General features: G+C 41.7%; 1 protein-coding gene across 1 annotated transcript in view; it reads right to left on the bottom strand.

The window, feature by feature from the left end:
- LOC147724582 (fibrocystin-L-like) overlaps positions 1-27,031 on the bottom strand; it is a 2,246,326-nt gene that overhangs the window by 1,171,562 nt on the left and 1,047,733 nt on the right. The window contains exon 39 of the mRNA XM_086918063.1: positions 1,756-2,506. Within this exon, the coding sequence (XP_086774189.1) occupies positions 1,756-2,506 (751 nt within the window). The remainder of the gene's footprint in view (positions 1-1,755; positions 2,507-27,031) is intronic.

Genomic DNA, 27,031 nt, shown 5'->3' with positions numbered 1-27,031 from the left:
GATCAGTCCACATCTTCGAGAGTCCCAGACCCTCCAGTTCTGATTTAATAAATTTAAGCCACTTAATTTTCCCAGCATTGGGCATAGCGAGCACCTCCTGTAATCCATGTCTGTAGCTGGTCAATTCTGGGGTTGCCCACAGCCTACGCCAGTAAGCCAGTGGGCGAAAAGCCAGTTCTTCGTCTAGTGGTCGCAGCCCCAGGTCCAGCCTCAGAGGGACAAGGGGCGTACTAGAGGGGAGTCCTACAACCCTCCGAATAAATTTGTTCTCCTCTTTCACCAGATCTAGTGTTCCTACATGGCCCCAAAGTTCACACCCATACATGGCAGCCCCCCTTGCCTGTACCTTGTAAATCTGTATGGGAGGACCTATGGGCCTGATCGATGATTTGTTATTCGCCAGAAGATTCATGATGCCCCTCGAGTATTGGATCAATTTGAGGAGTGCTTTCTCCTGATGCGTATTCCAGGACAATCTATCGTTTAACATGACACCAAGATACTCAAAAGTTTTCACCCTCTCAAGTCTGTTCTGTCCTATTTTGGGGCTGAAGCGAAATTTCGGCGGGGGGTTGAAGACCATAAATTTGGTCTTTGAGGTGTTAATTTCTAGACCATGGTCCTCACAGAAGTCCGCAAAACCATCAAGAACACGCTGGCTGCCCGTTGCGGACTTTGAAAGCAACAGGGTGTCATCGGCGAACATGATAGCCGGCACCCTAACACCAGCTAGTTTGGGAGCGTCAGAGTTGGCAACCCCGTTTAGGTGAGAGATAACCCCGTTGACGTAGAGGCAAAACAGGGTCGGTGCGAGCACACAACCCTGTCTTACCCCCCTGTCAACGGGGAACCTATTAGACAGTGCCCCCACCTTGCCACACCTCACCTGTGCAAAATTGGCACTGTGAAGACGAACAATCATCTCCAGCAAACCCTCTGGGACACCCAATTTGGCCAGCACCTCCCAAAGCTTTTTTCGGGGGACCAGGTCAAAGGCCGCCCTCAGGTCCACGAATACAGTATAGAGCCTGCCACCCTCCAACTGCACCGTTTTCCAAAAAATGAGGACAAGCCGGAAGACCTGGTCTGTGGTTGAGACCTTCTCCCTAAAGCCAGCTTGGAAAGGACTCAGGATATCACATTCCGTCATCCAATCCAGCAGGCGGTTCAACAACAGCCTGGCAAACAGTTTTTGTGAAACGTCTATCAGGCTTTTTGGCCTATAGTTGACTGGGAGCAGAGGTGATCCCTTCTTAAAGATTGGGACTATCTCTGCCCCCAGCCAAGTTGAGGGGATTGGCATGCAATTCAGGATTGAATTGAACAGCACCCTAAGGTACGGGGCCCAGATTTAAACTTCGTGTTTGTATAGGTCCCCAGGCAACCTATCAAGACCTGGCGCCTTTTCAGCAGCCAGGCCCGTGATTGCCATACTAACTTCTGCCAAAGTGAATCCATCCATGGGGGCTACACTTTCGATGGGTTGGTGCATTATATCTTCTGATGGAGTCACCAGTTTGTCCCTATTATGTGATTTATACAGGGTTTTAAAATGTTCCTCCCAAACAGAGGGTGCTATGTTTGCTTCTACTGCCGCTAGGGGTTCAGCTGAGCCATGCTTAACGATTTGCCAGAAAGTTCGGGCATCTCGTGATGCAAGGGCGGCTGTCATTTCGGACCAGTTTCCCTCATCCCATTCTATTTTGGCACTGCGAAGGGTTGATTTATAAGCCAATCGCTTTTCCCTGATCTTACTTGGAATATCTCGTATTTTAAGGGACTCTAGTAATATGGCTTTTGCTCTCCTGCAGGAAGCGTTGAACCATGTGACTCTTTTCTGCTTAGGTTTCTTCGGCCTAGCCACAGGGTTCAGCACTTCTGCCAAGTTGGTGCATAGCTCAGAGTGAATAGCACCAAGCGCATTGAACTGTGCAGAATTAAGAAGCAAAGGAATAGGTACCTCGGCTTTTTCTAAAGCGGAGGGCTCGGTGTCATCGACTGGGTGATGCATGCAAACCTCAACCTCTTCTAGAGCAGGGACGACTAGCGCATACAGCCTTTGAATGTTGGACGGGTTTTCCAGCAATTTTGGCCATTTAATTCTGCGTCTATTGCTGGATAATGCTAGATCTACCTGTTGTGCTAAATTTTCTTCTGTCAGAGCCGTGTGTGACCCCTGAATCTCAAATCTCAGTGAAAGTAGATTATGGTCGCTGTCGGACCTGACAGTTATTCCAAAGTCCCTCACTTTATCCCAATCCCTCGCTGAGACCAGGATGTAGTCAATACGTGACTCATGTCCTGGTCTGTTGAAGGTGTATTTTGGTGGGATGTCCCCTTTGATCCGCCCATTGCAAGCCCTCAATGAGTGGCAGAGCGTGAAAGATGTTATTTGGGTGGCGAGTGGTGTCCAAGCCTTTATGGGGGGACCCACCAAAGTGGGGATGTCCCAAAGTTCATCCTCTTCACTTGTTATACCTGCCAGATGGTCTGGGAGAGGTTTGAACTGGGTATTAAAGTCTCCGCCAACAATTACAGAAGAGCAGAGAGTAGTGGAGTCTAGGAACAACGCTAGATCCTCGATTGTTCCCAAGGTGGCTGCTATCCCAACCGCTCTCGAATATACATTGATCAGTGTTACTTTTACACCACACGGCCATTCCAGAGATACACACTGGAAATCTGCTGAATTAGTTTCCAGTTTTGTAGCCCTACAACCAAGATGGGAACCCACCCAAATCAAAAGACCCCCTGATGGTCGACCCTTTCCACCCCATTTTGCCTGAATCTCAAAGGAAGCATATCCTGCACGGGGGTATTTTTCCCTGGCCCATGTTTCTTGAAATAGGCATATATCATGCCCTTCAATAAGTTCCCCCCACTCAGGAGAATCTAATTTATTGGCCAGCCCGGCGACATTCCAGGAGAGTATGGATATTACTCCAGGAGCCTCCGACGTATCAGTGGTAGCTAGAGTCAGAGAGCACTTACATAAGCCGGATTGGCCTTGGTGGGTGGAGGGGGGTATGACTGGTGGCACTAACTTTGTTTTCGGCATAACCTCAAGAGAGAGGTTGTCCTTATCACTCGGATCTAATTTAGTCTTATCCGAGTTGTTGGTTTTATCCTTGGTTGGCTTAGGTGTTATAGATGCCCTACCCTTATGCCTGCCTTCCCCTGCAGTTTGATTATAATTTCCCAGCTGATGTTGTAGTGGGGGAGAAACAAATCGGCCCAATTGGGAGTTTAGTGTGGTAAAAGCTGGTCGGCCCAAGGGATAGATGAGACAACTGGATAAGTCAGGTACTGGTGAAGTGGTAGTGGGCCTGTATGGAAGTCAATCCACTTCCTCGAGGCACCCATATCTATTAAAAGTCGGTGCCCCGATCCACCCACCATGTGTGTCTGACCAATAATTAGGTAACCCTCCCCGGCCACCTTTTCTCTCGGGGATCCAGCTCCAGTTCCCTCCTAAGTTCGGATATGAATGAGGTGGATAGAAATAAGTGAGGGGTCTAGATGCTATAGGTGAATTTACACTAATGTAATTCCAGGAGTATATGGAATGCGCAGTGTTGGAATTCTCAAATGATACAATTACGCAATCGCCAGTAATGGACTTATGTGAGGTGCCTACCCAGGGGACCTGGCGCACCATGAGGATTTTACTCCTCAGGTGGTTTGGTATTGGCCTGTTGACATTAAGCCAGTGGATTACTTTGTTTTTTAGTGAACCAAAGTCTTCCTGCTGATGGTAAGTCAGTTCCGGCACCCCTGTCAGCACAACTACATAGGGTCTTACCTCAGGGGGAAGATCGACATAACCCCTGTAGCGGTTTTTGTTAGTGTTTACTCTCTGGGTGGTAGGATAGTTGTTGTTATAACCAGTGACCCTCGGGATAGCCGCTTCTATCAGGGGTGATACAAGATGACCTGCCGTAGCTGGCGGGGGTGGTAAAATATCAACCGCCGGCTGATTTATAGCCGCCGCTGCCCTGTTGGCAGAAGTATGTGTAGCAGCCTTATGCCGAGGTTTTCGGATTGGTTTAACATTCGGGGAAACAATAGGGGTAGCAGCAGCCGGTGTTTTAACAACAGGTAACGATGTGGTGTTAATAGTTCCCGGTGGTTTAACCTTCAGGGCAACAGAAGGGGTAGCAGCAACTGATGTTTTAACAACAGGTAATGATGTGGTGTTAATGGTTCCCGATAAACAAGTTGGTTTATTGTCATGCATGCTGATAGTTGCTAGGTTCAAAATGCTTTTTTCCGTCTCCAGCAACTGAGTTTCTATGCGTGAAAGTCTCACTTCGAGGGGGGTTAGCAGTTTTTTTAGTGTTTCCCACACAATTGTTAAAAATTCCACATCCTTCCCTTTTATAGTACAAAATGGAACCCCACTACTTTCACTTTCTATTACAAGATTATCATTTTCATGTGTACCCGCCGATTGTACAAAGCTGGGTTCTAATCTTAGTTCGGGTGGGTATGTACTACTCGCTTGAAGGGGATCTGGGGGTGCCTGGAGTAGTGCCTGGGTGGGTAACTGAGCCTTCGCTACCTTGGCTTTTTTTCTTGAATATGCCGATGTATTATTACGCTTCCTTCTGTTATATAGCCCTTTGTGTGGGGTATGAGAATTCCCCCCGTCCAGTTCCATGGATTTAGGGATTGGTACCGTTTCTAATGGGGCCCCCTCAACCTCATTCTCCGGCCCGACTGCCCCTCCCAATGGAAATCTTAGAGTATTAGTGGATGCAAGTGGAGACCCCCCCTTAGATGTAGATAGCGTGACTGCTAGTGGCTGGTGGATGTCTGCCTGTGTTACTATCAAGGTAGGAACAGGACCAATTGGGCGATAAGGTGTTTTAGCGAAGGCGATATGCCCTAAGGAGGATTTTTTGCCGCAGCGAGCTCCTGGGATAACCTCCTTGCTGCATCTAGTTCAATGGATACTCTGTGCTGCATTTTTGTAATCTCCGTATCAATAGCTGTATGGGTCCTGGTGATAAAATCATTTAGTGTCCCATTTTTCAGTTTGCTCTTAGATGCCCTGCTTCTATACTCACGGGTTGTCATAGTACTTGGTCAGGGTGTTCAACAGACAGTGCGAATGTTGTAGAGGGTTAGGGCCAGAGAGAATGGCCCAGTCCAGTCTCTTCCAGCCTCTAACGGCCTCAAACGGCCTGCTCTTTGCCCTGTCTTCGCCCACTCTTCCGTCCGCATGCGTCCCGCGTTCGCGTCGGGAGGCTGGGCTAAATAGGAGGAGGGGGGCGGGAAGAGGCACCAGGTGCGCGGGATGATCTTGCGCAAGCGCTCCTGGTCCTCGCAGTCCCGCTCCCGGTCTCAGGGCTCTGTTTCTGCAGTGCAGGTGATGACCGAGCACACGGGCTCCCAGGTCGCAGGCAAGTTCTCCAAGGATTGTGATTTTTTAAAGCGGGAGTCAAAGGGTCCACAGCACGACTGCGAGCGGCACCCGTGAAGTGGGGGGCGCGAGTTGTTTTAAACTCACAGGGAGGAGGGGGCGGGAAGAGGCACCAGGTGCGCGGGATGATCTTGCGCAAGCGCTCCTGGTCCTCGCAGTCCCGCTCCCGGTCTCAGGGCTCTGTTTCCGCAGTGCTGGTGATGACCGAGCACACGGCTCCCAGGTCGCAGGAAAGTTCTCCAAGGAAGGTGATTTTTTAAAGCGGGAGGCAAACGGTCCACAGCACGACTGCGAGCGGCAATATAAAACGCGCCAAAACGCCAGAACTTGGCTGCAGCTGCATGTATGTTATCTGTAGAGACGTGCGAAGATCAGTGCTCATAACAACTACTGTATTGAGATATCTTTGAAGGTTTCAGCACTCGCTGTACAGATACAGCTCGCCAAGCAAGGCTGATATCAGTGTAACAACATATTATTCTCGTATGAACCGAAAACATTTCACTAGGCTGAAAAGTAAAGCAGCAGATGTGTGTTGTGCGCAAAAAGCAGCAAAAAGGAAAAATGGTGTTTAAACTCATAAAAAGCTCATGCTAACTTAACACAGTAATCAGGCCACATCTATCCATATATTACCCTCCCTTGATCCGAGCACGTATCAGATAAGATAAGATAAGATAAGCGACTCAATTGTTGAAATCAGAGTTCAATAAAATGCTGAGTTGTTAATCGAGTAGGTGAGGAAAAAAAATGTTGTCCACATAAAAATCTAAAATCTCACCAGCACAAAATTGTAATGTCCACTGTTAGTAAAGCCAATAGGTCTGTTTATATAAAAAAAGTCCATAAAAGATCTGAAAAATAGTGAGAGAAGAAAAAAATTATGACATCAATGGCTTCAATAAGAGTCAGCCTAAAACTGAGTAGACGAAATAAGCAGCAACCGCTTCTAAAAGGAAGTCACTGTTATCATCCGAAAACAACTCAGCCATCCAATTCAATAGAGGAAAAGAACATACATTCTCTTCAATTATCAGAGCCTCTAGTACCATCAGAGGACAACTCGGTGGGTTTTCAATGAAGCTGTGTGCCAGGAATTCTTGCGCCGCTGCGAATATATTCCAACGACCCAGAACTCCATGTATAGCTGCAAAGGCCATAATCCTTCCGTCAGATCAAAGCAATTAATGGGCAATTAAGGGACTCATGAGATGATCGTAATCCACTTCAGGAGACACCAACTTGCAGAGACACAAATCCAGGGCCCACATGAAATCACAGCTCAGGCAATAAAATACAGGCTACACACAGGTGAAATAGGAAAATCGAAATGATAATCCATATGATGCACTCAAAGTGGCAAGTGGCAGCACACCGTAGTACTCAAGAATCCTGTGGCGAAACAATCCTAACTGCTCCAGCTCATTTGCAAAGACAGGACGGACATCCATTTTGCAATAAACAAAATAGTAACAAAAAACCAGCAGCCAGTGCCAGCAAAACAGGAAGTCCATCAAATAGACTGGAGAATATCGAGTGAAGGAAAGCAGGAATGACACCAAATATTTTCGGCAAAGGTATCACTAAACCACAGCTCATTACTTTAAAAAAAATGAGCCAGCCCCAAAGTGGAGGATGCGTTAAAGATTGTGTGAATCAGCTCACCAAAATGTAAAGGAAGGTCAGTATTTAATAAGGCATGCACTTCTGTGCGAGTGTTAGCTAAGTGAAGGACAAATGTTTGCCAGCAGATGTCAGGGTAACTTCTTTTTGTGACAATAAGGCTCTTATTCAGCTAATCTTATTGAACTCAAGGCCGGAATTCGCGGCCAGATGAAAACATCAAGGTTCCCATGCGGGGGTGGATACAGCACATTCTTGCAGGAAACGACATGCTCAGTGACTATTATAACGTAAGCTATGTCGTTCAATAACTCATAGCAATCCTCATTGTTTAAAAGTAAATAACTCCGTTAACCAATAAGGTAAAAGTCGGGACTATAGCAGGCACCGGTGTACCTTTCAAAACACATGCTACATTAGAGCGGTCCTGGTTACATGAACCATGCAATTGGATGTGCCTACACATCAACGAGTGATCCGGTGTTTCTGTACACTCATCTCTATTCAGATATACATCTTTCCGTCCCTAGGCATCTACAAGTGAAAGGGAGCAACCAGGCTTCATGCAAGTAGGAGGTACTGAGCCGCTCGTATCTGCCTATGTCAAAATACTTCATGCAATTTCAAAACTGAAAAAGCGCTAAAGGTAGAGTAATTAATCTATGGATTAGCCACGTTGCAGCTGTGGCTTCTGCCACTAAAAAGGGCAAAGACTCTAGGCGTTCAATGTGGAACATCAGAAAAGAAGCGTGTCTCATAGAAAGCAAACGTTGTTTCTCAGTCAAATTAAAGGGTGCAAACAGAGAGGAGACATTAACATAGGTCCAAGGCACTGTTCCATGCTTCAGCGTCTGCAAGGTCCACCCAAACTGCATAACAGAACGCAATTGATTTTGTCCATGGTATAAAACAGATACTTCATCATGTACTATTTCAACAACAGATGAAACAATATTATCTAATGCGTAAATTTTGGAGGAAAGGGTATTAATGCTGTTGTCCACAACTGCCTTTTAGATCTACCGTTAGCCGGGGCCTTTATGAAATCATTTAAGTCAACCTCGTTGGTTAGTTTTCATGGGTACACACAAACTTTCTCTCGGGGGCCAAATTTACAGTGTGTTTTGTGGCCGAGGGCCGTACTGGTGGGGGCGGGGTCAGAGAGGAAGGGGGCGGGCAAAAGCTAAACAAAAACTTGGGACCATGAGGTTGCACACAGGTCCCTGCAGCAGATGCCTTCATCCACTGAGCTCCCAGACCCCGCATACATACATCTGTCTCCCTCCTTCCCTCCCTCTCCATCTCTATCTTCCTCCTGCCCTCCCTCTCCATATCTCTCTCTCTCCTGCCCGCCCTCTCCATCTCTCTCTATCCTGCACTCCCTCTCCATCCTGCCCACCCTCTCCTTCCTACTCTTCCTCTCCCTCCTGCCCTCCCTCTCTATCCTGCCCTCGCTCTCCCTCCCTCCCTCTTCCTCCTGCCCTCCCTCTCCCTCCTACCCTTCCTCCTGCCCTCCCTCTCCTTTCTGCCCTCCCTCTCCCTTCTGGCCTCTCTCACCCTCTTGCCCTCCCTCTCCCTTCTCATCTCTCTCTCCTTCCTGCGCTCCTTTTCCATCTCTCTCTGCCTCCTCCCCTCAGTCTCCCTCCTGCCCTGTCTCCATCCTGCCCTCTCTCTCTCTCCCTCCTGCCCTCCCCCCTCTCCATCTCTCTCTCCCTCCTGCCCTGCCTCTCCATCTTTCCCTCCCTCCTGCCCTCTCTCTCCCTCCTGCCATCTTTCCCTGCTGCCCTCTCTCTCCCTCTCCCTCCTGCCCTCCGTCTCCCTCGTGCCCTCTTTGTCCCTCCTACCCTCTCACTCCCTTTCCATCTTCATCTCTCTCTTCCTCCTGCCCTCCCTCTCTCTCCTGCCCTCTCTCTCCCTTTGTACACTTTCGCCCTCTCCATCTCTCTCTCCCTCCTGCCCTCCCTTTGCATTTTTCTATTACTTCTGCTTCTCTCTCCCTGCTGCCCTCTCTCTCCATTCTGCCCTCCCTCTCTCTCCTGCCCTCCCTCTCCCTCCTGCCCTCTCTCTCTCTCCCTCCTGCCCTCCCTCCCCCTCTCCATCTCTGTCTCCCTCCTGCCCTGCCTCTCCATCTCTCTCTCCCTCCTGCCCTCTCTCTCCCTCCTGCCCTGTTTCCCAGCTGCCCTCCTTCTCCCTCCTGCCCTCCCTTTCCCTCCTGCCCTCTCTGTCCCTCCTACCCTCTCCCTCCCTTTCCATCTTCATCTCTCTTGTCCTTCTGCCCTCCCTCTGTCTCTTACTCTCTCTCTCCCTCCTGTACTCTTTCTCCCTCTCCATTGGTCTCTCTGACTCCTGCCCTCCCTTTGTATCTCTCTCTCACTCCTGCTTCTCTCTCCCTTTTGTCCTCTCTCTCCATCCTGCCCTCCCTCTCCCTCTTGTTGTTCCTCTCCCTCCTGCCCTCTTTATCCCTCCTACCCTCTCCCTCCCTCTCCATCTCCATATTTTTCTCCCTGCTGCCCCCCCTCTCTCTCCTGCCCTCTCTCTCCCGTCCTCTTTCTCCCTCTCCATATCTCTCTCTCACTCCTGCCCTCCCTTTGCATCTCTCTCTCTCTCCTGCCCTCTCTCTCCCTCCTGTCCTCTTTCTCCCTCTCCATCTGTGTCTCTCACTCCTGCCCTCCCTCTGCATCTCCCTCTCTCTCCTGCCCTCTCTCTCCCTCCTGCCCTCCCTCTCCCTCCCCCTCTGTCATTAGTTTTGTGCAAGTAGTGATTGCCAAAATGTTGGAAACAAAACAAATCACCCTAATTAGCAGAATCTAAATATAAATCTACTAAGCAAATTATTCACCCAAATTCATTTAAAAACAAGCTTAACTCACAGTGTGATCTTGGTGATCCATGATGATTCCTTTTGGCAAGTAAGACGCCTAACAGACATGCTGCGTAAGATTCTCTAGCATGACATATCCTAAAGATTGCATGTAGCATCCTGGTCATGTGTGTAAGATCACACTGTAAGTCAAGCTTGATTTTAAATGAATCTGGGTGAATAATTTGCTTATTTGATGTGTTTAAAAATCAATTCTTGAAGTTAGTTAGGCTTTAGGATATGTACTGCTAGAGAATCTTAGGCAACATGTCTGTTAGGCTTCTTGCTTGCCACATAGGCTCTATGCGCAACTTTTCTCTCAATGTTTGCACTATTTCTCTTGTGTTGTACCATTTTATCTTTTACGTGTACCATGTCTGTATCTGCTTGCACTACTTATGTATGTTGTCATACTATTTTACTGTCTCTCGGCACCATCTTTTTATGGGACTGGTCCATGTGTTCTTTTCTTTGCAGTCCTGCTTCATCTATCCTCTGACTGTAACAGTTTACTGTCTGCGTGCATTAATTCTTGCTAAATCTGCATTATCTCTCTAACTCATGCTGTACCATCTGTCTGCACTCGTTCTTGTGTATTTGCAGAGGCGTATTATGATATGGCTGTTGGTGTGTGTTATACAGTCCTACCATGATAAATATTTTCCCTGTCTGTCTGTAGTTTCGCAGTCTCTGGATGTACTGTTTTCTCTCTGTCTTCTCTATCTGCGTCTCTGTGTGCTTAAAAGAGCCTCTGGATGTAACATTTCAGTGTCTGTTCCTAGCATTTTTTCTCTGCTGTACCATTTTATCATCTGTGTGTACCATGTGTGAGTCTGCTTGCACTATCTCTGTCTGTGCTCATACCATCTCACCATCTCTACTGGCAAAAAACAGACCATATACATGTAAGCAAGAAATAACATTCCTTTTTCATTTCAACAGCACACCCTAGACCTTTATTGCACGGCATAGAGACTTTTTGGCAACAAAGAGGCCTAACAGACATGCTGCATAAGATTCTCTAACAGTACATATCCTGAAGCGTAATTGTCTTCCAAACATGATTTTAAAACATATCAACTAAGCAAATTATTCACCCACATTGATTTAAAATCAAACTTAACTTACAGTGTGATGTTAGACACATGACCAGTATGTTACATGCAATCTATCATGTCTGTGTCTGCCTGTACTATGTGTCTCTCTGGTCATATCTCACTGTGTCTGTACATCTTCTTTTTTTGTAACTGCTCCATCTGTTCTTTAACTTGCAGCAGTGTATCATCTATTCTCTGACTGTAACAGTTTACTATCTACCTGCGTTATTTTATTTTTTCATGGGCACCATCTCTCTATATCTGTGCCTGTACCATCTGTCTGCACCCTTTTATATGCATTTGCAGAGGTATATTATGATATGGTTGCTCATGCTTAGCATGAAATGTTGTACATGCTGTGGAATTTAGATGCTCAGTGTGCTGTTGAAAAGCAAAAGCAACTGTCTCAGTGGCAAGTAGTAATCTGTTTAGTGAATTTTCATTTGTACATTGTGATTCCCACCTTCAGTCTGTATACAGTTTAATTACCAGTTTATTGTGGTAAACTCAGAAAATCCATCCCTAGAAATAAATTATAAAGTCTTTCAACAGTTCTACAGTCCAGAAAACCCATAAACAAAACTCACAGTAAGACCCCCTTTGACTGCAGTAATTATTTTAAATAAATAGCAAGGGATAGTGTTATGTGTCTAGGATCACAGTGTGAGTCTGTTTTCAAAAAAGAGGAAGGTGGTACATTAATCTGTGTAGTTAATGTGTTTAAAAGTATGGTAATGTATGTACATAAAAAATTGGTAAAGGTAGGTTTTAGTTATCTATTCATGAAAAATATATAATTTAGTCTTTATATTTTTTTGGAGGGACCAGCAACATAATCTAATTGGTGCAATGGAAAACCATGAAGAAAACGTTGGTTTACATTTTGAGATCTCAAGTGATTTAATAGAGGAAGTGAATGATGGACTTATTGCAGAGGAAAATGAAAGTGGAAATGACGATTTCATGGATGAGACTTTGGACAGTGCTTTTCTAGAAATGGTAGAAGATTTTGAAGGGGAAGATGAAAATTTTGATTATGATGGAAACGAAATACCAGATGAAGTCATGTTGCAAGTTTTAATGTTAAATGAATAAATTTATAATTTATATTAGAACATTGGAATGTTGGGAGATCCATTGAAATTTTTTTTCGGGTCAGTCTTCTTGTAGTATTGATCGTTGATCTGCTCAATAAAAATGAGAATAAATGTTTTGATGAAGTGTGTTAGAGATTACGGTCAGAAACATTAATTACACTATGATCACCTACAGCGCCTGAAAATCACTGTACTGTTCTTAAGCCTGAAATATTATTGTCAGCAAATACTTCTATAATGTTGACACAGCAATGCACTGTCATAAAGTCAGAAACAGCACTCACTACATGATTTCCTACTCTGTTCAGAGACTGTTGCTATGCCTTTATTTTACTTATAAAGTAAACCAGTGTTTACATTATTTACTGGTTATAATTTCTATGTTATATGTTAGTAGAGGTCCATAACATTTTTTTTCTTTTTTCACAACAGATTGTAATTTTGAACAGATAGAAAAATCAATATGCCGACCAAAAATGAAAAAAGAAAGCACTATAAACGGACATACCATTCTAAGAGAAAAGAATTAGAAGAATTACGTAATCAACAAAGGACGGATAAAAACAAGAGTGCTCCTGGTAAGACAAGCAAGGATTTTATAAAGAAATTATCTCAAAGGAAATAATGTGGGAAAGGAAAAACAGTTGTCAGTATCTACAAGGAGAAATCAGAGAAAAAAGAAAAATGTTTCCCAACTCTGCGGTGAACAAAATGTCTATAGTAATAGACGTACTAATCAGTTTGCGGAAATCAGGAAGTGCATGTTTTATAATAGAGTAGTTTCGAATTTATTAAAAAAGGAAAACATTTCTAAAAGGAAATCAGCTTTTTATAAGAAAAAATATATATTGAGGATATTGTTGATCGCGCGTTTGAGACCAAAAAGAAGTTATTTATGTTAGTCATTAATGGAATAAATACACTGAATAAGGCAATAAAAGTTTTAAAAGCTAAGAGTAAATGGAAAAGACATATAAATAAAAGTAATTTTTGTAAAGTTTTTTCTGGAAAATGGATGCATACTTCAAGTTCTGAGCCATTTTTTAATGAAGAGAGTTACTTTCAAAGTAATGATTTGTTGCATGCAGTTGACACCAGTGGTCGAGCATATGAGGTGAAGGACGGTTGTCCTATTGAAAAAGAGAAAAATTGTGCTTTGAAATGCAGAAGAGGTGATGGCTGATGAAGTTTTAGAGAGACGTCCTAAGGTTCCTGTGTATACTTGGAATTGTAGTAGTATTTGCAGTGTACGACAGGATTCAATTGATTTCTTTCGCAATTTCTTCCGTAAGTATACTAAGGAAAGTCTAAAAAAAAAGATTGTAATGTTGCAAGAATTAGACTGTTGCAGAGTGAGAGAAAAAACAGGTCTGCAAGGGCATTCTCTGTCTTGTCTTTCTAAAAAAATATGCCAGAGTGTTTTTCATCATTTCAGGATGTTAGCAGTGCATCATACCAAAATGAGGAAATTAGTGAGAACGTTGTATTATGCAAAAAGTCCAGCACTTAAACTTAAACAGTTAAATACTGCTCTTTTGCATGGATCTGAATTAGATGTTAAGAAAATTTGTGCAGAAATTGAGGTTAGTTACTTTGGTCCAGAAGAAGACAATGCAGAAACTGATACAGTAATAGAAGGAAATGTGGTAGAAAATGTCCAAAATTTTAATACTGAAAATTTTTTGAACAGGAAATAACAAAGTTTAAGGTCATTGCAGGTGAAAAACCAAATTTTCCTTGTGTGTGTTGTCGACGCACTCATTACAAAAATCAAACTAGGTTAGTTGATTTATATTTAAAAAGTGAAGAGGAAAATAATAGAGTGGAAAGATTTTGCAACTTATTTGTTGGTAGAAAACTGTTTTGATTTGGGTTTTAATCAACGTATTTGTAAATATTGTTATAATAAATTAAATGAAAATAGAATGCCTGCTAGAGCTGTACATAATAATCTTGAGTTGATAAATATTCAATCTGAACTGAAGGATTTAAATACCTATTATTCTGATTCAATGTGTGCATCCATTTCAGTCTATTGTTCGTATGGAGCCTAAGACTGGGAAATTAAATCCTTCAGATTTACAAAGAGGATTAAAGGGTAGAGTTGTATATTTGCCTCTTGATTTAAAGAAAAACATTGAGACAATTGGTGTTGAAAATGTAGAAGAGGAACCTTTAGTTATTCTAGTTAATGGTGTGCCTACAAAGAGTAAGAAAATCTGGCAAGATTTAGTGGATGTTAGAAAAGTCAAAAAGGCAACGTTGTATTTGGTCAAAAACAATAAATACTATAAAAATGTATACGTAGGAGAAGAGGAAATAAAGGAAGAAGAGGATAATGATTTGTCTATTGGACAAAGTGAAAAAGTGGATGTGTCCAGAAGTGAAGAAATGTATGAACATTACAGTGTTCATCCACTGCATTCCAAAGAAGCAATGGGGAATGCTATGGAATTATTTCAGATGAAAAAAGCAAAAGGAAGTCCCATTAGTGTATGGGAAGAAAGCTGGGAAGCTCGTTGTTTTCCTCAGTTATTTCCAACAGGTCAAGGTGCACGATATGATGACCAACCTATGCAGATTCCTGCATCTGAATACCGGACAACAAGATTATATGCAGAAGATCCGAGATTTCGTCAATGTATTCCATATTTGTTTCATCTTCTGTTTGAGAGTGACTTATCTGGACTTTCTTATGCAGTGAACCATATCCTAAAAAGTGGAGTGCATCTGAAAAATGTTTCAGCAAGGGAATTTATGGATAAAGTGCAACTGAAAGACACTGTTTTGGATTCTCACCTAATTAATCTGATGGCATGTCAGCGTGGTACTAATGAGTATTGGTACTGCCGTCATGGAGATTTGAAATGCATGCTAAGAAACTTAGGAGCACCTACATGGTTTTTAACTCTAAGCTGTGCTGAGTATGCTTTGGAAGATTTACTTGAATTTCTTCGGGAGGCAAATGCAAATATAGAAAATATAGAGTACAAGACACCTGGAGAACTGTGCTCTTTGGATCCAGTTAATGTTTGCAGATATTTTAATCATAGATTTTAAGCTATGATGTCTTTTATTACAAACAAAAAAAACCCTCCTCTTGGCGAAGTTCTGGATTTCTTTTGGAGAAAAGAGTATCAAGCGAGAGGTGCTCCTCATATTCATATGCTATTATGGATCAAAGATGCTCCCAAATTTGGAACAGACTCAGATAACACTTTACTGTCTTTCATTGAAGAATATGCAACATATGATATACCTAAAAGTACAACTGATAAGGACTTAAGAGGAAAAGTGTTACGATTTCAAAGCCATCGTTGTGGCAAATATTGTCGGCGGAAATTCAAATCAAAGGATAAATTCTATACCAAATGTCATTTTGGATTTCCACGACCAGTAATTTCAAAAGGAAGAGTGAACAATTTTATGTCATCTTTGCGACATACTATTACAAGAAGATCACCCAAAAATACCTACAATTTAAGAAGAAGTGAAGAGTCCAAACACATAAATGACTATAACCCAGTCATTTTGTCCATGTGGAATGCTAACATGGGGATGTATGTCGTTACAACGCATACTTTTACCACGCATACCATTACAACGCAGTATTTACAACGCATACCGTTACAACGCATAGCGCTTAGAGGTGCTGGATAGTGGTAAGTATAATTTTATATTCCAACTCCAGTCCCCGTGGACACTAGGGAAGGTGTTGGATATAAAATTATACTTATTCCCTATCCTAGAGCGCCCCCCAGCGCAATGCGTTGTAATGGTATGCGTGGTAATGCCTGCGTTGTAATGGTAGTGCGTGGTAAAAACTTTGTTGTAACAGTTGTATACCCTAACATGGATATTCAATATGTTGCAGACAACTCTATTGCTGTGGCTTGATATGTAACGTCTTACATCACCAAATCTGAAAAGACGGAACTAAAGGATATGTGGGAAGACATTTCTCATGAAAAGAGCCTAAGTAAGAAATTGTATACCTACAGTTTGTTATGTTATGTTACATTTTATTTATTCAGCGCACGTACGCCCGTGGATATCATGGCACTATCGTAGTTTTTTGGGAACACAGCATAACACTCAAAGGTACATTTCGCAATAGTACATTTCACACTTATTTAAGGATAGGCCTGTCTAAAAGCCATGTTTTAAAGGCCTGTCTGAAGGTAAGAAGACCGTCACACTGTCTTAAAGGCATTGGCAAGGAGTTCCATAAGGAGGCGGCAAGGTAGTAGAAAAAACTACCGCCCTGACGTTTTTTCTTAAATAAGGAGACCATTAGCAGATCTTGGTGGGCCGAGCGAAGGTTACATGAAGGGATATATTTGCATACCAAATTCCTTATGAATTTGGGGCCCTTGCCCTGCAAGGCTTTAAAAATATTGCAGCCGGCTTTTAATGCAACTCTCTGGCCTACCGGCAGCCAGTGAAGATTTTCTAATCCTGGCCTAATGGATTGCCATTTAGGTTGCTTACAAATGAGCCTGGCTGCCTGGTTCTGGACATACTGTAATCTCTTTAGCTGACCTGCTGGAAGACCTAGGTACAGACTATTTGAAAAGTCAAGCCGAGATAAAACTAAGGCGATAGTTATTTGAATCAAAGCGGAATGAGTTAAGAGGAGGGCAAATTTCTTATCTTTCTCAATTGAAAGAAACTGAATGAAACTACCGTCCCTATCTGACCTTTAAGTGATAGATCCTCACTGAGAGTCACCCCTAAACTCTTAACTGTGTGGGATTTGGTGGGTGGAATTCCCATGTCAGATGGCCAGAAATGGGGTCCCCAACTAATTTCACTTTTCCCGGGCAAGACAAGTTCTGTCTTGCCCGGGTTAAGTTTGAGGTGGTTCAGATTCATCCACCTCTGGACATGGGTCATAGTTTCCAGAAATTCTGTCACAGCGTCAGGGGAGTTCAATGAAAAAACAAGTTGCAAGTCATCTGCTTAGTTGAAAATCGTAACTTTGTGATTTTTCAGAGAGTGCAGTAAAGGGTGTAAATACAAATTAAATAGTAACAGGGACAAAGATGATCCCTGAGGGACTCCACAAGTAGAAACGGTTTTTGGGGCTGTAAATGTCCCCAATCTAACAGATTGAGTACGTTCATAGATGAAAGACTTCATCCAGCTCAAAGCAGGGCCCCCGAGGCCGGCCTGCTTGACACGGTTCACAAGAATAGAATAGTCAACCGTGTCGAACGCAGCCGACAAATCAAGGAGCACCAATGCCTGATGAACGTCTCTATCTGCGTTAGATCTTAGGGTAGTCTGGACCGCAAGTATCACTGTCTCAGTCGAGTGGCATGGACGAAAGCCTGCCTGATTCGGTTCCAGATATTCAGTTGATTCAATGAAATTTGAGAGACAGTTAGAGTCATGGGCTTCCCGAATTTTTGATAGGTAGGATAAGAGGGAAATCCGCCTGTAATTCGTAAGGTCATGTGGGTCAATGCCAGATTTTTTAGTTAAGGGGATCAGCAGAGCACGCTTGAACCTACTAGGCACCTTGCCCTGTGCAAGTGATTCATTTAATAAAGGAAGAATACTTTGAGGGATGGCAAGTCCTATTTCTTTAAAAATGTGGGGCGGGCAGATATCATCAGGCGATCCAGATTTGACACCAGGTTTGAAGATGTTACCTCATCGAGAAATTGGAGCATATGAATGTTGTGATCTATTATCATCAGCAAGTCTCTATGCGAAATCTAGAACAATCCTGTTGGTGAGTTTAGGTCTTGCAGGAACACGAAACCGAGTTTTGAAACCTGTTCAAGAAATTGAATATTTAGCAGAGAAAGAACCAAACAGTACAGACATTCTGAAGACAAACATGTTGGATACATACTATCCAAATAGAAGTAATCTGCTTGAAAACATTTGTCTGTATGGAATACTACAAAATGACACTTTTAAAAGGAATATTACAGAGAATATCAATAAAGGTGTATATGCTGTGATAGGACATGAAGGATGGCTGGTGAAACAAAGAAAAGGACATTTGATTAATCACCGAAAACTGAGTTGCGAAACTCCTGACAAAAGAGAATTTTACTATTTAGCTCTTTTGCAACTCTTTAAACCATGGCGTTCAGAAGAGGAACTACTTGGTGACTTTGATAGTTATGAAGATTCATTCAACGCATCTAAAAATAGTATAGAATGTCCTGTTTTTAGTAATTATCTGCAAATGTTGAACGACGAAATAGAGCAAGAAGCAACAATTGCAGCGGAGATTGCTAGAGACAGTTCTCAAGATAGTCAAAGTTCTGCTTCGTTGAGTCAAGATCCACTAGGATAACCAATTATCCAAAATGAAGCAGCCAATGCCATGGATGAGGTGGAAAGAGCAATGGAACAAGCTCAAGAGGATGTAATAAACTTAGAAGAATTGGAAAAACAACTTAATCTTGAGCAAAAACAAATATATGATAAAGTGACAGAGCGGTATACAACCTTTACAACTAATCTTTTACCACGCACTACCATTACAACGCGGTCATTACAACGCAAACCATTACAACGCATTGTGCTGGGGGGCGCTCTAGGATAGGGAATAAGTTTAATTTACTATCCAACACCTTCCCTAGTGTCCACGGGGACTGGAGTTGGAATAGTAAATTAAACTATTCACTATCCAGCACCCCAAAGCTCTATGCGCTGTAAAGGTATGCGGTGTAAAAACCGCGTTGTAAAGGTATGCGTGGTAAAAGTATGCTTTGTAACATCATACATACGACAGAGCAGATTGAGCATGGTTTTCGTCATGTGAAAAAAGAATGCTCATGTATGTCATTTCAACCTGTATGACTATATGTGAGTGGAGAAGCTGGAACTGGTAAAAGTTTTCTAATTAAAGGAATTGCCACATATCTACAGCAAAGAACTGAGTCATCACTCTCTTGTGTTGTTACTGCTCCAACTGGGTTGGCAGCACACAACATTAAAGGGATTACTTTAGGTCATTTATTGATGCTGCCAGTTGAACATGAAAATAAATTACAATACCACAAGCTATCTGGAGAAGCTTGTTGTGAAGTTTCTAGAGTCCTTAAAAAAATGAAAGTTCTCATTATTGATGAGGTAAGCATGGTATCAAATTTAATGCTTGCTTTTGTGTATTTAAGAATGCAACAGATTCTTAAAACAGAGTATGATGTGTTAATTGGAGGGAAAAATGTCATCGTTTTTGGAGATCTACTGCAGCTAACTCCTGTAAAAGCACAACCTGTATTTAAAACTGTTACACATGAAGACGCCAGAAAGTGCCTGGGAAGTATTGGAAATGTTAATATATGGTCACATTTCAAATATACTGAACTCATTCAAAATATGCGACAGGCAAAGGATGCTAAATATGGAAATATTCTTCGAGATATAAGAATTGGAAAACTAAGTGAACATGCAAAAGAAACTTTACAAACACGATTACTTTCCAATTTGTTTCCAAATGAAAATAATGTGGCAGAGAAAATATACACTAAAGAGGCAGAAGATAAGTCAGTTATATGCTTGATGCCAACTCTACAAGAATGTTCAATGCTCAATGAAAAAATGTTGAAGTTAGAAAATCAAGAAATTAAGAAACTGGAAGCTAAAGATAGAATAGAGCATGAAGGAAGTACTATTATTTTGTCAGAAAGGTTGAAGTTAAAATTGGATTCTATACAGAAATCTATATTTAAAACTGCTGGCTTAGAAAAGAATCTCTATGTATGTTTAAATTGTCGGATTATTTTACGAAGAAATGTACACGTGGAAAGAGGTTTGGTGAATGAAGCAATGGGTAATGTTGTTGGTTTTGTCAATTACCCAAATAGAGATGAGATTGAATTTTTAAGAATCAAATTTGATGGGATTGAGGAAGTTCAACAATTCAGTTGTTGTTCAACTCGATTTCTGCTTGTGAAAGACTTATATGTCCGTCTAAAACAATTTTTCTATTTGTTTGGCATATGCAGTGACTATTCATAAATCTCAAGGTTTAAGTGTAGATATTGCTTTGGTAAATATCGGAAGTACTGTGTTCAAAGAGGGTATGGCCTATGTTGCTTTATCTAGAGATAGAGCTTTATCTGGACTATATCTAATTGATTTTGATGAGACAACGATTAGTGCAGATCTAAATTGTGTGAGGGAGTATAACAGGTTAAGAAGAGAATCTGCTCCAAGTTTACCTCAATATCCTTTAATTGAAAAGTGTGTGGTAGGTCGAAAAAGGAGATATGAGGAAAAATGTAGTGAAGTAGGAGAGAAACGAAAAAAAAGATGAACCTGTGATTGGTAGCAAAAAGAAAAAGGTTACTACTGAAGAGATTGTAGGATTTAAATTTGAAAACAGTTCTGGTGTCAGCTGCTATGCAAATGTAGTGGTTAATGTTGTTTTTTTTCTTAAAAGTTTACAGCAACAGATTGTAGAAAATCGGGACCAAACATTTTGTTGTTCATTAAATTGCGCTACGTCAGCGCCCCGGGGCGCGCCCCGAGGCGCGTAGCGTAATCGCGTCGGGTCATGTGACCTGAAAATAACACTTTTCATTGGTTCAGAACAGTTTTTTTTCCAAATGATGAAAGCCCCCACCTTTTTTCCTCATTCTCACTTTGTACTTTGACTGAGGAAGACCTGTTTGCAGACCTATTTGTAGTGAGAAATCAGTAGCAGCAGCAGCAGGAGCATCTCAACCACCACCACCACCACCATCACAAGGACCACCACAACACCACAGTGGTGGAGAAGAAGAAGAGGAGAGGAGGAGGAGGAGAAGGAGAGGCGGTTCCTGCCTGAATATAATACCCCCTATAAACCAAAGGAGCACATTGTCTGGGAGTTTTTTAAAACCCCAAGGGGCCTAAAGAAAGTTAATGCTCCCAAAGTTACATGTCTGATCTGTGGCACTGTACTTTCCAGGGGGAACCCTGCCAAAAAGTATTCTTTTGGCAACAGTACTATGATTCGCCACATGAAACGCCGGCACCCAAACAACTATGCTGCGGCAGAGGTCAGAGAACTGACCAGAAACCCTCCCCAATCTTCTCGCAGCACCTTCCAAAGTAAACAACCCACTCCATCGGGTCCAGAGACAAGGGAGATGGTCCCAAATATCCAACCCCAGTTTGGAGATTTTAAAATAGTTTGTACATTTTGCGGGACTACAATTTGCTATGGAGAGCAAAGTATTAAACTGAATAACCGTGCTGGAGACAACCACAAGTGCAAAAACAAACCTTAATTTTTTCCTGATTTTTTTTGCTCCAGTTGAGCTGTTTACAATTCCCTGTTTTTTGTTTGTCCCCATAAAAAATACAAAAAAAATTGTTCATAAAAGCCAAAAAAAGTAAAAAATGTTCCAAAAAACAATAAAAAAAATATAAAACAACAAAAAGAATAAAAAAACAGTTCTTTTTAGAACTACCTCCAATTTATAAAAAAATGCTACATTTTAAAAAATCTTTGTCATTCTTTTATCCCCATGGTACGCTCCCCGGTACGCTACGCGTTGCGCGTACCGGGCGCTCCCCCCGCGCAAATCGAAAAAAATTATTTTTTTTGCCCCACGGGGCCCTTTTGTGGCCCCCACATCAAACCTAGGGAGTCAGGGAGGGTCTACACTGCCCCCTTTTGGTCATTTCCCCCTTTGTTTTTGCCACCTCTTGTGTCTCGAGCCTACCGAGACACAAGATGGCGGCCGCCCCGGACTGTTTGGAATGTTGACAGACACCCTAGAGCCAATCAGCTTTCCGCTCGCGAACTCGCGTAGCGACGTAGCGTGCTGGAGCGCGCCCCGGTGCGCGTACCGGGCGCGCTTATGGATATATATATTTTTTTTAACCTAAATTACTCAAAATCCACTGGAGCACATATCTTGAGACATAGCAAAGGCACATCGGGCTACCAGTCCCTACAATTTTGCCAAGTTTTGTGGAAATCCATTCAGCCGTTCGGGCTAAAAGTGAGTCCAACCGCCCTATGGAAATTAACATGGGGAAAACACGTTTTGGGACCCCCCTTTTATCTCGGCCCCCGCTTGACGAATCCCCCCCAAACTTTCCTGGAAAAGAGCGGACCGCAACGAGGCAAATTTAGGGAAAATTACAGGCAGATCCCTAATCGGCGCCAAAGTTATTCCCAATAGAATGTTGCAGATTTCCTATGCAAAACAATCCTAACTATAACTACCTACTGGCGACCGCCAGTAGGTTATATATATATATATATATATATATATATATATATATATATATATATATATATATTAAAAAAAAACGATGCTATAGATGTGTTTGAGCGGGGCATGTGCAAAGAACTACAATATATTTCTAACAAAAAATTAAAATGCTGGAGCAACATAAATAACCAACAGCGGAAAGCCTTGCTTAGTTTGAAAAATGACCCCAGCATAGTGATAAAAAAATCAGACAAGGGGGGCAATGTAGTAGTGCAGGCCAAAACTGACTACATTAAAGAAGGATTACGGCAGCTTTCAGATGAGACTAAATATTGCAGAAGTAACCGCATGGAATATGAGACATCAATCAGGTTATTCCATACTTTACTCCAAGAGTGGAAAGGGAAAGGACTGATAGAGACAGAAGAGTTCAAATTCCTTGAATGCAAGTCCCCTAGACTACCAGCCTTATATCTTCTACCGAAGATCCATAAGGACAGAAATAACCCACCAGGGAGGCCAATAGTCTCATCAATAGTAAGCTGCCTTGAACATGCCTCACAATACGTAGATTTCTTTCTACAGAGTTGGGTACAGAGTCTGCCATCCTTTGTTAAGGATTCAGGGGCTTTTCTTAAGCTCATGGAGACACTGAAATGGGAAGAGAACTACACATTGTTATCACTTGATGTAGTGGGGCTATACACCTGTATCCCACACACACTGGGGCTTTCGGCGTGCAAACATTTCCTATCCAGAAGATCAATTTCTTATCTCTGCCACACACAAATGCTTCTAAAAATAATGGAACTGTGTCTGACTCAAAACTACTTCCTCTTTGATTCTAAAATCTATAGACAAATCCTGGGGACTTCCATGGGGACTTGTTTTGCGCCGAGCTTTGCGGGTCTCTTCATGGGGTACTGGGAAGAAGAAATGGTATACAGGTCATCGGTGTATAAGAAGAGTGTCATCAAATGGGTCAGATACATCGATGACATTTTCGTGGTTTGGTCAGGCTCAGAGACAGAAGCAAAAAACTTTGTGGAGGAACTTAACTCCAATGATTTCAATTTAAAATTCACCAGCCAATGGGCAGAGAAAAGTCTAGATTTCCTTGATTTAAGATTAAAGGTGGAAAACAACAGACTAGAAAGCTCCTTGTACAGAAAAACAACAGCAGGAAATAGTCTGCTACATGCACGCAGTTGCCATCAGAGCTCATTAATACAGAGCATTCCAATAGGAGAATTATTAAGAGCGAAAAGAAACTGCAGCACACCTGCGCGCTTTAAGGAAGAAGAAAATACAATGATTGAAAGATTCAGAGCAAGAGGATACACTGAAAAAACCATCAACAGGGCCAAAAGTCTTGTGGAGGAAAGAAGCAGGGAAAGTTTACTAAGGGAAAATGACAAGGACAAAACATTGGATGATAATGTAAATCCAAAAACGCGCTTCATCACGTCATACAGCAGCCAAGCGTTTATGATTAAACGAGGCCTAAAGAAATTTTGGCCTGTATTGAAAACAGACCCTGAAATTGCAGGATATGTAGAATCATATCCACAGATAACTTTCAAGAAAACTAAGTCCTTAAAAGATGAACTATGTAGTGCTGTAATTCCAGTAAAAGAAAAACCAATGGGGATACAAGGATTTTTTCCTTGCAGAAACTGCAAAGCATGCAAGCATAGTAAAAACTGTAAAGAAGTTAAACTCTCACCACACACAGAACCCTTTGTGATACAAGAGCATACATCATGCAACACGGAGTTTGCAGTTTATGCTTTGTTCTGCCCTTGTGATAAGGCCTATATCGGCAGCACGATACACAAAGCCAAAAAACCAGGATTTTGGAGCACTTAAGGGCCATAAAGAACTGTGATAAAGCTTACCCCATCGCAAGGCATTTTCAAACAGAACATAACCAGAATACAAACTTACTGAGATTCTGTGTGTTAGACATGATCAAACATGATGACAGAGGGGGAAATAAGATCCAAAAACTACGGAGACTAGAATCCAGACTGATTATTAAATACCAAACAACAGTACCGATTGGACATAATTGCGATGAGGAACTGGAAACTCATCTAGGCTAAAAAACGATGACATTGCAATTCAAGCCCAGGACTGTTGACTGCTAAACTCAATCTTTTAATAATATGAGACATTGGGGGTGTGAGAAGTTGTTCTGTAATGAAAACGGAGATTACATTTTTGGAGTTAGGAGCTAATGGCGACATGACCTAGTCTAGTTTTAAGTAATATTATGTTGTGTCACTTTGAATATGCGATCCCAGTGTTTGACCCACTCCGGTCTATAGGACTGAAATAATGAGTTCTGTTTGTCTCAGACAAGTAGAATAACCATTTTTTGGTTTTTTAATTCACAGGGTGTAAGTTGGAACATATGTGTGGTTAATATAATTTTTGTCTATGTATTTTCATAGATACTAATGAAGAATGGAAGAGGAATGAATTGAAGTACATGTCAGCCGAGTACTAAGAGGACGAAAAGAGTGAAAATGGGGACTTGAAATTGACTACGTGGAAATGATAATGTGTTGCCCGGAAGGACAAAATGTATGCCCACTGGGGCAAAATGATTCTCTATGGTTCACCAAAAAACTGATACCAATTAAAGAGTTTTGTAAATTGTATACTATAAGGAAATGTAGAAATATCATTATAATTATGAGTATTGATTACAAAAGCACAGGAAGGAACTGTCATATAATTTGATTTGATTTGGAACCATACATCTGATGAAGATATGGATATAAGCCCACTAGGGCAAGATATCTCAGAGACATTTAATGAAAATTCAACATAAAGGCAAGTGTAGTAGCAAATATACAAAATATAAGCTATGCTAAACATTTCATCCTAGTGGAGAATAAAGCATGGAACATGTATATGCTAATGTTACTATTTAAGTCAAAAAGCCCCAAAGAGTAATATGTAATTTAAAAACACTGTCAGGACTTCACTCGGCACTACCATTAGTATCTTCACAATTTTATTTACTTTTACAGCAATAGTCTGTTGTTTATGTTTATGCACTACAATGTCACATGTCTGTTTAAAACCCTATCGTATACACAATAATGTCACTCGTGAGCAAGGGAGGTGAGCTCCTGAAACGCGTAGAGTTTACTGCCAGAAACCTGCAATAAAGCGTTTCTTGAAGATAAAAGGTGTTCGTGTGTTTTTTGACGTGGAAAGTGTCAAAAAGTTCGACTTTATATATATATATATATATATCCAAAATGAGTTTTCAGATCCACAATTCCACCAAAAGCATCCAGGCACTCACGAACAGGTTTTGTCAAAAAGCTTATTTATTAAGCATCCTCATCAACGCGTTTCGGGAGTCACGCTCCCTTGCTCACGATGTTTGTGCGTTGGTATGAGTTTCCCTTTTCACAACCATGTAGGGTGATAAAGACAGAAAAAGGACTTAAGGGGAAACACTGTTAGGTAAAATACAGCGGCCATCTTAAAACATTGAGAGTACATAGATATCCCAGTGAATACCATATTGTAGGACCTCTCACAACACAACATTAGTACAAAATTAATTTGTAAAAAATGTTAAAAATGTATAAATGGAAGAGATATATACATGTGTGTATCTCTATCCATTTCAAAATTACATTTATAATTCTCAAAGTGCAAGTGCATATATAATTCCACAGAAGCAAACTAGCTCCTTTGCAGAGACAAAGAGTTCTCAGGTTTATGCTTAATAGAGAAAGGCAAGTGCCTATATCAATAAAATGCAACCCTTATTTCATTGTGAGAGATAAAATTATGTCCTGGAATCTATGTAATATCTGACAGATCGCTGCATTCAATTTAACACAGTCAAATCCCCTAAAGGTTCGTCCTGGCTCTATTCATCAAAATTCCATTGTTACATCAATTGGGAGTTCAATCAGTAATCGTGCTGTCCAACATTTCTACCCTATTAAAAACATAAAGTGCAAGTGCATTGGTCAACAGATAAATAAATACTGTAAACGAATCAACTGGATATTGCACATGGAAAATGGCAAAGTGCTAGTGCTTAAGAGATGAACACTGTTTAAAAAAGGAGTGTAAATATTTCTGTATTGTTCACAGGATTCCATATCTACACAACATCCTCCTATGAACTCTAATTCCATAACATTGGAGGAGTTACCTAGTCTTATTATAAAGTTGCAAGTGCTTGTGTCTCAATAATACAGTACTTTATAAATGTAAAGATTCTACTCCAATTGCACAACAAAAAACAATAATCCAAAGTGACAGTGCAAATCACAGGGTAATAGACAGCTATACTTCATTATAGAGAGAAATTTCTCCCAAAGCCTTCGTTCACGAATAGGATCACCTCTACATGTAAAAGTGCAGATAGGGAAAACTTCAGATTTGAACCATTAAAATCAACAAGAGATTTTCATAAAAGAAAATTCATAATGAAAAAATCTTAAAAATGCAGGTCTAGGATTGTCGAGGTTTCAGAAATAAATTATTATGTCTATACAGTTAACTCAGGCATGTAAAAAGGTCTTCGTCAATGTTCAAACCATGTGGCTCCTTACAATTAAACTCCAAAATGAAATAAGTTTCTAGTCTCCTTAATTCCCCTTTCCTATCTCCCCCTCTCTTCTTTTTGGGGACCTCTGCAATACAGGAGTATAACAGGCCTTCGGGGTTACTCTGGTGATGGAGTTCAAAGTGGCGGGCCACAGGGT

The sequence above is a fragment of the Lissotriton vulgaris genome, chromosome 4_1 (assembly GCF_964263255.1).
Source record: "Lissotriton vulgaris chromosome 4_1, aLisVul1.2, whole genome shotgun sequence".
NCBI classification, from domain to species: domain Eukaryota; kingdom Metazoa; phylum Chordata; class Amphibia; order Caudata; family Salamandridae; genus Lissotriton; species Lissotriton vulgaris.
This window is presented reverse-complemented; position numbering and strand designations above follow the sequence as displayed.